At 37.2% G+C, this 13,139-nt stretch overlaps 1 protein-coding gene across 1 annotated transcript in view; it reads right to left on the bottom strand.

Annotated features, from left to right (window-relative positions):
• The window catches only part of ADCY7 (adenylate cyclase 7), a 58,377-nt gene that overhangs the window by 3,348 nt on the left and 41,890 nt on the right, over positions 1-13,139 (bottom strand). The window contains 14 exon segments of the mRNA XM_033069458.1: positions 388-534; positions 1,217-1,302; positions 1,305-1,371; positions 1,920-2,001; positions 3,143-3,300; positions 4,655-4,693; positions 5,348-5,410; positions 6,547-6,684; positions 8,164-8,248; positions 8,879-8,976; positions 9,801-9,873; positions 10,769-10,849; positions 11,480-11,523; positions 12,399-12,584. Of these exon segments, the coding sequence (XP_032925349.1) occupies positions 388-534; positions 1,217-1,302; positions 1,305-1,371; positions 1,920-2,001; positions 3,143-3,300; positions 4,655-4,693; positions 5,348-5,410; positions 6,547-6,684; positions 8,164-8,248; positions 8,879-8,976; positions 9,801-9,873; positions 10,769-10,849; positions 11,480-11,523; positions 12,399-12,584 (1,347 nt within the window).

The following is a 13,139-nucleotide window of genomic DNA, read 5'->3' as shown; positions in this document are numbered from 1 at the left end:
GTAGTATTTAATCAGAAACTTATACTATCTACCATAAGCACTCAACATCTCTAGCAATACTGTCACTCACATGAAGATTAGATTAAATACTGGAAATTAGTTTCACAGTTTTGCTCTACCCAGTCAGTCACAGGAGAAATGAAAGTACTGAAGTATTAAAATAAAGTCTTTAAATTCAGGACTTTCAAAGCATATTTCTAGTGGATTAGATGAAGTGCTTGAAAATCCAACCAGATGTGAAAATATCTTTCAAGATTGCAAGGCTGAAGTCAGAATACACTACAGCATAAAAATGGTTTTCCCCCCTCTAATGCTCACAGATCTAGTGAAACATTTATTTTGCAGTAAATATGTAATCCGGTGCATTTCTGACAGAAGCTTAATTACCTCATCAAAATCAGCAATGATTTCATTTAACAGCCTCAAGCATTCCAAGCCTTCCTTATTGACATCACATTCAGTGTAAAACACCTTAAAATCTGGTACTGATGCAAACATGACACAGACACAGTCGTAGGATTGATGGTACCAGTCCTAAAGGAAAGCAATAAACCCACAGATTGTCAGCAGCCACATTCCCCCACAGGTACTCATGATAATTGTTTGTAACCAGTAATCAAATTACAGCTTTCCTATGAGGTCAACTACATCTCTTATTGTACCAGAAACATTAACAAAGTGGATTTGCCGAAGGAAAAGCTGAGATTCCTTAAAGATATCTTAAACATTTTCATCTACTTGGACACTGTCACTCTTCTGAGACACAGCATTGTTCTCTCTAATGCTGGCAGAATGAGATTTCCTTAAAGAAAAAAAAAAAATTATTATCAATGAACTTCTCTCTGGGAGATACTATTTGCTCCTCAACTAATTTCCCCAAAAACTATGACCTAGCTTCTGGTAAAATACAGTCTTTGGAAAGCAGCAACTCTCATTTAAAATTAGAGAATTTAAATTAATTAAACTGTGCCAAACTTAAACTGTGTCCTGAAGCTGAACTACTTATTCTGAGAAAAGATTTCAGAGACTGACACTAAAAGTTTCAATTTTTTTTGAGGCCATCTGGTTACCAGGTTCTTGGGTTTACAAAGGTTTTGGAACACAAACAAGAGGCAAAGATGGCAGAAGTTTATAGTCTGTTCTTTTTCACATCATGTGCAATATATATCACAGACATCCAATTTGCTGTCCTTCACACAGGAGAGACTCAACACACCTCATTTCGTTTTTCCCCAATGAAATATGCAGCAACGTGTGCTGGAAGTACATTTTCCAGTAAAAGCCTGTTAACATTCTCCATGTTTCAAATTGTTCATGTTCTTTTTTAAACTTATTCTTCCACAGACAATCCAGTCGACAGTAATAATCAATCTGCAAAGAGATCAAATATGACAAATTAAATCCATAAAATAACTCACAGAAAAATATAGGCAATTTTCTCAGGAAGTGTAGTAGCAATAGTTTTTTCAGGGTCTTTTGAGTCTACGTAGTTATGAAAAATGTGATTGAGAGCAAAGGTCAGAAAAATATGAAGCAGCCACTAAGACCAAATGTCATTTGGTACCATCAGGTGTATTTCCCAAAAGACACTTTGGTGATATGATTATTTTTGTCTTGAATTGCTATGTTGATTTAGAATGAATACTGTTATATAGAGATAGATCAAAACTGGAAGAACCAGGAAGTTCTCACGTCTGTGATGCAAACACTGTCGACAACTAGAAAGATGTTCCCATCCTTTCACAGAAATATTTTTTCATTACTAAAAACTAATTACATACATATCTGCAAGACCCAAATATTAAGATAAAAATATATACTAATTTAGAGCACAATTTCAAGGAACAGCCATTCAGCATTTTATTTAAATCAACTTGCTGCAAGTAAAGGAAATCTGTGATTGCATTTTAAATACATACCTGTTTTGCAAGTAAAACTAGGGTTACGTAAAACAGAACCAGATATAAATTAGTCATTATCCTTGGCTCTTTGATGAAAAACCTGAAAATAAGAGACAATACAAAGTCATCTCTATGCTTTAAGAAAATCTGCAGGATGGAGGGCTGGGGTGGGAGGTGGGTGTCTATCCAGACTTGCCCCACAGTGTGTCTTCATTTGTGCCAGTGGCTGGCTGGGGATAGGTCCTGTCCTAACAACAAGAAAGGATTGCCAGCCAGCCCATCACATGGAATGATGCCTTGCACATCAGGACACACTGGGTGTTGAAACCTTGTTCAGTAGCTCTTGTAGTGAGATGCTCAAGTAAACATGGCTTTATCTTAATGGAGCCATCTTAATTTCCACCAGACTGAGTTTCAGCTCCCACCCCACCCCCTATAAAAACACAGCCAACAAAACCTTGAGGTAGGAAAAGAAACTTTCTTATTTGTGGAAGGGAAGACAATAACAAATTAAAAACCTGAATTCCTAAGACAAAGACAGCAGTTATATCATACCTGTATCTGAATCACCACTCATATTTCATAGTAAGATCAGTCTCACCACATCAATTACTTTCTACAAATGCAAATTAAATTCTCATCATATGAATGATTAAGTTCACTCAAGCTTTCTTAAGGTGTGCTGACAGGTTACAGCCCTACAAAATTTATTCTTATCTTCAGCTATGAGACTACGCTGAGGAATCTGAGAAAGACTTCAAAACTAACAGTAAAACCTTTGTATGTGATTTATCTTCAGTATTTTCAGTTTCTGCAATTAGATCAGGTAAATTGCTGTTACTTTTCAAAATACCTGCATTAGGTTAGTACGTGAAGAGTTCACCATCCTACTGACTACCAAGGTCTCACTAGCACAGCTTGAGCCTCAGACTTTTAGCAAGGTTTTTCTTTGTAACTTAACATAAGATCAACCTTACTATGCCATTAATATTCTACTCTCTAATCCTTAATGGAAGCACATTACAGAATTTGTTCAGAGAACATACACTGTTTTTAAAAAGGTAAAAAAAGGTGAGCTGTGTAATAGGATTTCCGTGTTGTTAACTTTACAGAAAGGCTTGCAGTGTCTGACTTACATGATTTTGGTATTTCATTATTCATATATTCAAAATATGTAAGTGCACAAAAATCTAACACTTCCTTAAATGAAACATTAATGGATGAGAAACTTTACAGTGCACCTGGTACTGTTGCTGTAGATGTCTTCATGCTGGAGGGTATTAAAAATGATGAGGTAGACAGTCACAGCAATGGATAGGAGGAGAACTTTGAGCTCGAAGCTCATTTGAAGAAATACCGAGCAGGCAATGAACCCCAATATACAGCAGTAAGCATAATACTGTAAAAGAGGAATGTAAAGAGCCTTTGCATTATTCAGAACTCATGTCTAGGAGACATTCAAACCACAGTAAATGCTCTGAGTTCGTGGTCACTCCAATTTAAAACAAAGAAATAGCAATCACTTAAAGCTTTATTTTTAATGGTGCTAAAAGGATGAACTTCATATTGATTTTAGTTCACTTTTTTAATTAGTTATGGTTAAACAAAAATATTTAAACAAAAAAAATCAACATAAGTAAGCAATGCCAGATAAAAACTGAAGCATTGAAAATTTATCTCTTGAAGTTTCTTAATTTAAGCAATTTATTTAAAGTTCAAGTCTAATCTAAAGTAGGTTCACAGTCCAGTGAACCAGCTCTGAACCAGCAAGTCCAGCACTCTAACCCTATTTTGACTGACATTGTAACCCAAAGCAGACACCCCATTCCCCCCTCCCACATCAGTAATGTGGAGACTGTGAACACGACCCAGCCTTAGGCACAGCTCCTTCACAAGAACTTTGATGCTAGTAAACATTATCAAGCAAGGCCACTATCCCCATCATGGAATTACTGAGCACTTTTCCAGGGGGATCCCAGCTCAGCCGGTCAGCCTGCAGCTGGCAGCACCAAACATGGTACCAAGTGTGTGGTGCAGACAGGATTGCTGCCTGCAGCCATGGGCACAGCTGTGAGGTGCTCAGCTGGCATACTTTACTCTACAGGCAGCTCCAAAATTACCTCAGCTTCTGCTCCTCAAGAATTCATGTCTCTTTATGCACAAAGCAGTTTTTCCACCTGTAATAGCACAGGCCTACCACAGAACTGTGAGATTCTTGGCTAAAAAATTAATATTTCTGATGAATTGAATGAAACCCAAACAATTTATGAGGAAACTCCTAATCAGAGCCCATATATAACACATTATACAACTCTGTCGTCCTAAAGGCATTGAGTCTACCTCCAAAAGATACAAACACCCTCCATCAAACCAAACCTCTGAAAAAGGAACTACTAGGTAGAGAGCACCAACAGGGTCTGTCAGACACTTAAGCCCTTTACTCTGTACACACTTTACTGGGACACTTACAAGTACAGCTCTCATCTTTCAGACTCAAATATTATCATCACCCTCTTCTGCTGGCTTTTTCCTTAAAGTTTTAGACCTGCTTCTAAGTCTGAAATTTCTAAAAACTGCAAAGCCATACTCTACTCAGCACAACAGCAGTTGAATAATCTTGATTTCATGATTATTTTTTCTGCTATCAGATACCTTAAAAAGCTGCCTTTTATATAGCAACAGAACCTGCCATTTGTCAGTAATACACACAACATTCAAAGATCAGGCTTAAGTAAGATGCATTCACTACTTACAGTTTCCTCTATGCAGGAATGAGTTGTGTTTCCAAAAGTCTGATTTACAAACATGCAAGAACAAAAAAATTACCATGTGAGTACAACATGCATTTCATATGTGTAACTTATCATTTGTCATAAGCACCTGAATGAAAGGCTCCTCACACAACCTGCTACTATAATTCAAAAATATGTCCATCATCTAATGGGATGGCCAGGTGACAAAAGAGCATCCCAAACATTTGGATGAACTCAAAATAGAACGCTACTTTGGCATTAAAGACATAAAAAGTGAAATAATACTTCTATGTCACTAGTAAGTGATAAATTTACACTTATAGAAATGCTAGAGAGCACCTTTCAATATGCTGAGAGACCAAAATAAACCCAAACTTATTTTTTATAATGAATATTCCAGACTTCTGAAAATCTCTAAAGGTGCACAAGAAAGCCATATATAAAAATACAAAATATCCCTTAAAACTGCCTTGGGTCATGAGCAAGTCTTCATGTACAACAATTTTTAAAAAAACCCAAACCCTATCTTTATAAATAAAAAATTTTAAAATATTGCCATCCATGTACATGATAGGAGTTGGATTTTGATGAGTCTTGTGGGTCCCTTCCAATTTGGATGTTCTATAATTCTATACCCACCATCCAAGACTTATTTCATTTTAGTCCTAGAAATTAAGATGGTACTCTACTCACACAGGTGGTAGCACTCAGGTCACTTGATCCAGTAAAGTTGGCAGGCTTGTTCTTTTCAGTAGGCTTGATTTATTGGAGGAGAGGAAAAAAAAACCACAAAACACAACACATCAATAAAACTACCATACAAACTTATTAGCAGGTAATCACTGATTTTTTTTTCTCCATGTATTTTACAAAGAGTGCTGATCTGGTTGTCTTTTCAGTGCTACTGAGTAAATTGAAATATAATGGCATCCCATGTAGTTGTGTTAAACACATATACACACACAGGCTGCAAGAAGGTTAAAATTTACTTATTTTCTAATGGGGGTAAAGTTTTACATTATGGCTGTGTTAATTTAGCAGCTATCTGGCACAAACATGTGGTTTTGTCTCACCCCCAGGTTCACAGCTGCTGTTCATGTTTTCTTTCAGGCTGTCTCTGGTGGTGGTCACATGACACCACTGTGAGTCAATTCAAGGACTAAGCCACCAGAAAAAACACTCTATGGAAGAAAATTAAGCATTTTCTGCAGTATTGCTTTCAGAATGAACTCCCCATGGAATCAGAAGAATGGCAAGGCAAAAAAACCATGGGATCAGGAGGACATCAGTTTTAGTAGCTAATTATCAGTTAGGTGGAACTGTTAACACAGAGCTTGTTTAAATAAAAAACACAGCACAGTTATTCAAATGTGCATACCCCAGGTGCAATATAATACTCAAACTAAATTTAAAAGAGAGATGCTATTTCCACCTTACTCCAGCAGTATCTATCTTCAATGCCTTTGCTTTTAAAAGAGAGTCAAGCTCTATTCTTCTCTCTCTTATCCCCATTACTACCAGTGAGTGCAAATACCACAGTGAACTGCTTAAAGTGCTGCCTGCCACTGCTAAACATTTAAAGCCACATTAAAAAACAGAAAACATTTTAGTGTTGGGGTTACAATCAAGAGCTGTTGCAAGTGCTATCTTGAAAACAAGGAAAGATGGTGTAACTAGAATTGAAGTCTATCACGTGTACTTTGAGTTTCACAAATTAGGAGCTTGTATTTTTAATGGTTTTAATTGCATCATGCACTATCCCTGTGCAAATCAACTCATGTTGCAAATCAGGCATTAGAAAAAGCAGCAAAACTGGTACTCGATGAAAAGAATGCACGAAGTTACTTAAACTGGATTTTACAATAAGTTCATCAATTAATGTGATTACTTACCAAATTAAAAATGGCTATAATGAGTAAGGCAGCTATAGTGATGGCTGCTAAAGGCAGCCTAAGTAAAGGCATTGTTTCCACCTTTTCTGAGACAGCACACAGATGGCGCAGGAGAGGCCACTGATCTGAGCAGCACTTCTGAAAACACAATTAATTCATTTCAATAACAGGGATAACACTTTGATACAGGGCAAGAAATATTTCCAAGTATAAAGCTGACCTTTTTTTCTGAAGGAGAGTGTCAAGAGCCTTTACTGGAATTCTAATTTAGAACTTTGAATCTTGTCATTCAATGTCTAAGACCTTTCCCCAACTGAAAATAGAGACAATTCTTCTTTTTTCAAAGGGGTTGAGTGCTAAAATTTTCTGAATTTATGCTTTAATAATACAGAATTATGGTCTGTTTGAAAGTTCTAGAGAAAAGTTAATAAAATGCAGTAAAAGCGTCTGTGTGGTTTTTTTTAGTTATAGAGGCTATAATGTTATATTTGGAACTACATTTTCATATTACTAAATCAAAAACCAACCCTAGCCAGTCCCCATTCTTGCCGTCCCTATATGCTCCAATTGTTGTTATAGAGAAAATATCCAGTAAAGCATATCATTTTAATGAAGGCAAGCATTATTCCATGATGCTGCACCAAAACACTCCCAGCATAAAACTCAAGTCTGATGCAACTGCAGTCCTGGAATTTTCTGTTTTCTCCACACGTTTCTACACTTGTAGAAAAAACACATGAATGGATATGCACACATTCCTCTTTCTCTACAGACATATATGCAAAAACCCACTATATACATAAATACCATGCATATATAAAATGCATACATCTAACTATACAATTAAATTAATCATAATCTTTATCCAATGTCCTGAGTGCAATTTTCGTTTTTTTTCCTTTCCCTTGGTGCTGCAATGCATTGGTGCTCCGGCACAGTGCAGGTTTGATGAGTGCAAGGAACACTCTAAAATCCCATCTCTAAAATCTCTTCCCCGTCTCCACCCTGCCCCCAGGCAGTTCTTGAACTGACGACTTTTTTTTTGGTTTTTTTTTTAAACAGTATCACTGAACTCTCCATCACTATGGGTAGTCTCTATCATTATATATTTTTAAAAAGTAATTGCATGTGTTTAATAATGCAAAGGAAAAGAACTACAAGTGCAAGTGTCCTAATTGATGTAATGGTGAATTTGGAATTCTAACAGCCATGAAATTGTTGCCAATAAATTATTCATGTCTGTAATTTTCATTACACTTCATAAAATTATTATGAAAACTGATCTTCGCTCCAGCTTATTTCAGTATTGTTCCAACACAGAGGATAACAGTATTTACAACCAAAATTACTATTAATGACAAACAAAATAAAAATACATTTAAAAACCAACCCCATGTCCTCCCTCCTACCCATCTATTCTTGCACCCAAATAATTCTGAATTACTGTGAGAATTTTCAGACATGAAAATCTGTCTGAAACCAAATCCATTTCAGGCAATGGAATCTTCTGGTAACCTGAGGTTCAAGGCTTTCATCAGCCTAAAAGACAGGCCAAGTTGCTGAAATATATCCATCCACTTTTGAAAATAGGAAGTGTATTTTTAAAAGTAAACTTACCAGACATTTATCAGCAAAGCACACAAACAAAACAAGCAAAATGATGACTGCAACGACTCCAAAGGAAATTCCCAGTTTTGCAGTTCTAAAAAGAAGAAGAAAGCACTTACAAAACCAAGTTTAAATACAATTTTTCTTCAAATAGCACTGAATAACCCTGGCATCACACAGGTTTGGTTGCTCTGTTGCACAATCACTGCTTTAAGAGATTCTGCTCCTGATGGTCTGAGCCACTGCCCTGTGCAAAAACCACATAGAAACTGCACTGCAACAGCCACGAGAAACAAACATGCCATAAACTTCAGAATTCTCCATCATCTGCTTCCTCAGAGGTGTGACAAGCCCCTCAAAGTTGCCTTCTTGCAGCTCTACAGAAAAGGATCACTGAGTACAGTTTAACCAGCTAAATCCCATTTTCTTACTGCCCAATGTCCTTACAGCCAACTGTTCTTATAAAATAGTATTTCTTACTTAATCAACCACCTCCCTGTGTGAACTAAGCAAACAAAATATTAAAAAAATATTTCTATTTTCTTTCATACTGCTATCTTGGCTCTTATGCCAGAAATGTGAATGCACTCCCTTATCATGGGGTAAATTAATATGTGTTTCTTAAATTTAACCCCTCAGGAACTCCAAAAACTTTCATGCACATGGGGTTCACTTTAGCTGTTGGTTAATTTTACTTACAAATAATGAAAATACCAGCACTTACTTTGGCATGATTAACATCTGGATCACAAATATACAGAGGAACACAAAACTGGCACACACAAAGTAACTCTTGAGTTTTAGAATAGGAATGGTGCGATACTGAAACAGAAAGAACAAAGCATTAGGGAAATTTCAGGGTGTTTTTTCTTAATTTTATTACATCCTTGAGATATAATATATACATATATATATACAAGTTTATACTGTATTATTACAAATATACCCAGGAACAAAAACAGAACAAAATAATACCACCATCAAAAAAAAAACCTATCACTTGAACATCTTTCAAGACAAACAGACCAGTCCAAAGAATAATTTCTGAATTTCCAACGTAAAGGGAAATCCAGGCAGTATTTAAATCAGCTCTCCACAGACACCCATGGTCAAAATCCTTATCAAGAAAGGACATACACAGAAGTAAACCTAAAGTGTGTGTACAGACCCACACCAGTAACTACATCCACAGCACAGTACATTTAACAGCAGTTATTCAAAGAGAAAAACTACACTGCATCTAACAAATACCAGCATTATATCTACACTGAAACAGTCACAGAAAACAAAGTGTTTTTATTATGGATGCAGAAATCTTTTCTTTTTTTCTTTCCTTCTTTAAATCTCATTACTTTTGAGGGAAGTAGTTTATTTAGAAAATTATCAAACTCCAACTAACTCCCTTATGGCAAGAATTTGACCACAGATTAGAGACAATCTCATTTAAGCCCAGAATTTGCGTTCTCAAGGAAGAATGACCAACTCAAACAACTCCTGAAATCTGCTTTCCATTAGTTACCACAAACCTCTTAGGATGTGCAGTCATCTCCAGAACCCAGCTTCAGAATGAAAAGTTTCAAATGTATTCTTGTGCTGCTCTGAAGGGCAAATCAAAGACCAAAAAGGGTTATTTTGCTCTTACCAACCTCTTTTTCAAGACCAGGTTCTGCAAAGATCAGTGAGAATCCACAGAAGTCATCTGATCTGCCACACCATGGACTGCAGAGAGAGACAGGGGTTATCAGGAGCACACAGAGCCAAGGACAGGACACAAAATCATCACTGCACTTGAGACCCCACAGCCACTCTCAACACACATCTGATGCTTCTGCAAGCTCCTTATGTTTCATAGCAGAACAAACCAGTGGTGATGTTCTTACTCATCTGACAGGCAGATCCACAACATTCACAGACAGCAACATCTGCCAGCTACACGAAAAATGTAGCTCCAAACCTTCCTGAAGTCTTAGCAATAGTAAAGTGTAGGAGCAGATGTTAGAGAGGGCTCACAGCCTCCAAAAAATTCCCCTAAATAATATCAGATTCCTATTAGGAACACCTGAGGTACAGCCTTCTAGAATTTAGATTAAATAAAGAGTTTTTCTTCTCTAATTTAGTGTTTTAGGAATTTGTTAAATATTTAAATATTGTATTTTAATTAAAACAAAACAAACAACAATAAGAAGAAAACCCAAACCACTACCATTGCCTATGTTTGTCTGCTTTTAAATGCACATGTACTGCCAAAGGAATTACCTGCCCTGACAGACCATTTGCCTTCAGTGGACCAGACACTAAAGCAACTTTATTACCCATTGTTTTGCCTTCATATGTAGATTTTTGTTCAGGACAGCACCCCACTTCATGAAACTTCTTGTTTTAATAAAGAAAATACTAAACAGCAAGACTGATCACTGGCTTCTTGCTAAATAATGCGGTAACACACTTATATTGAAATTAAACCCAAAAAGAAACTAAATAATAAACAAAGACAAAAAAAAGGCAAGACAAAAATCCTGATAACTTTTGTACATAAATTTTACATCTAGGCTTAAACTGAGAATGCAAATTAATCTCAAAGAAAAGATGAAGAATAAATTAAAGTACTGCATACGTAGTTGAACTGAGGCCTTCAATGGTTGACATCATTTCATCATAAATATCTTCCTCTATCCTTCCCTTCTGAGATGAGTTTCTGAGAATGAAATGAAGTTTGTGTGACAAACGATACTCAGAAACAAGCAAGGGATACAGGGCACACTTTTTCAGCACACAGTGGGGCAAGCTTCCAGGGAAAAGTAAAACCAGAAAGCTCCAAACTGATTTAAAAATACACCCATGAGCACTTTACTAAGCATTTCTCTAGTTACTCCAATCATGCATTTTCGTTTTAACAAACTGAGGGAATGTTCCACAAGTGAAAATCCTCATTTAACTCAGTGCTGCAGATACCATTGCATGTGACAATTCTTTATCACAGTGTAATGGCAAACATCAGCAACACCAACCAAACCCAAGTCTTTCCACTGCTCTTTAGGGCTCTCCCTTCCCAATTCCCTCCCACTCTGCTGCAGCTCAGCAAGCAAAATGGAATCTGAATGACTGGGGGACAGTAAGAGAAGAAGCTCCTTTTAGAGTCTGCCAACAATAACAAACATGAGCTGAGAAATCTTCTAAAGGCCAAAGATTTAGCTTAACCTCCCTAAGGCAGGACTACCATACACACAGTGATTAATCACCCAAATGATCACATTCTTACAGCACACTGAACTGCAAGAGGAGCACAGGAGCACAAATAAAAAAGAAAATAAGATACTTGACAAACCTATCAGAAGATCTCTGGCGCCCAGTAGAACACAAAGGTATTTCCTAAATAAAATAGGAATTAAGAATAAGTTACACACTCTTTGAATAACAAACAAATATGGGAAACAAACACCAAGAAACTGCCAAAACCATTTTTATTCAGAAATAAAAGAAATCAAGAACTATTCTCAAACAGAAATGTTTACAAAAATCAATCATTTCCAGCAATGTTTTCTGATTTAGCAAGCGAGAAGTGAGTGTTTTCTGACAAAAAAGTTCATTAGAAAATAATTAAATAGATCTTCCCTCTCATTTTTCTCTACACACCAAAGTAACTAAGCAAGCACCAGCAGAGGCAAGCAGACTGGAAACCACTTCCACACACCTGAATGGATGGATGCTTAAATTAAAATTGACTACAGCTGTGGCTCCAGGACTATACCTGAAAGCATGTATGTCTCCTACTTCCAGCTTTCAGGAAGGGGACATGGAAGGAAAAATTAGTTTTCTTTAAAATCTTGAAAACCTTAAGAATTCTTGATCTTAAAATTCTTTATTGATAAAATACAGATGCAGGGAGAGCATGTGGAGGGAATATTTCCATACATTTCAATTAAGTATTGAGATTGAGTGCATCTGTCTTTTTTTTTTTTTTTTTTTTTTTAGAAAACCACATGTACCAGGCCAGATCTCAAGATGGAACAATAATAGGAAAAAGAGATAGTTTTGCTTTGAAGATATACTATGATTATAGTATGCTAGAGAGATTGGCAGTCTGAATATGATTAAGTTCTGACAGAAAGAGCTGTTGCACAGACACCTCTCAGTTCCATGTGCACACAGAGCACCAAGGGTAGGAGCAGACATTCAGCCACAGAAGTCACACCAGCAGGAGCGGTTTGCAATTGCAGGCTGCCGATGCCCAGGTGAGAGCTGACCTTTCTGCGCCTGCCCTGGTAGCTGGAAGAGTCGCTGCTGACGCTCTCCCTGTGGCTGAGGTGGGCGAAGGGCCGGGCTGCTCCCCAGGACTCCAGGTAGCGCGTCATCCGCACGGACGCGCGCATCTTCAGCCCGTCGTTCACCCGCGTTTTGGGCAGGTGGTTGTTGGACAGGCATTGCTTGGACTAAGAGAAAGAAAACGCGCTCATGTGCAAAACAAATTCAGACAAATTACACAATACTGGAACTCTGTGCATTGAGTACTGTAAGACTATACAAATCTCGCTGATTTGTGGGCTCTGAACACATCAACAACATGTCAGCCAACCTCAATTCCTTTATCTCGTTTAATTAATGTGAGCTAAAGTAAATCACAGCACACACAACGAATTGCTTCAGCTGCCTTTACGAGACTTCACTTGCAACACTGCAACAGGCAAATTTCCAGCTTTATTTACAGTGATGCAAGGGCTCACAGGATCTTATGAACAAATTCAGTTTCCTTGCAGTCAGCAATACAGCAGGGGAAAAAGGTGCCAAATTCCTGAGCTGGGGTGTATCAAAACACTGGTTAGAAGAGCCCACAAATTACAGACTCCACATTAGATTATATCTCTGTGTCACAGGTGCTGAGTCAGGCAGTACAGAGAGGGTGCACAGCAATACCCTGCAGAGCTACAGGGAAGCTAAAACTACAGAATAAACCAAGACATCAATGACTGATTATTCTCTAACATTTC

This window comes from Catharus ustulatus, chromosome 11 (assembly GCF_009819885.2).
Source record: "Catharus ustulatus isolate bCatUst1 chromosome 11, bCatUst1.pri.v2, whole genome shotgun sequence".
Lineage (NCBI taxonomy): Eukaryota > Metazoa > Chordata > Aves > Passeriformes > Turdidae > Catharus > Catharus ustulatus.
Note: the sequence above shows the minus strand (reverse complement) of the source record. Positions and strands in the feature narration are given on the sequence as shown.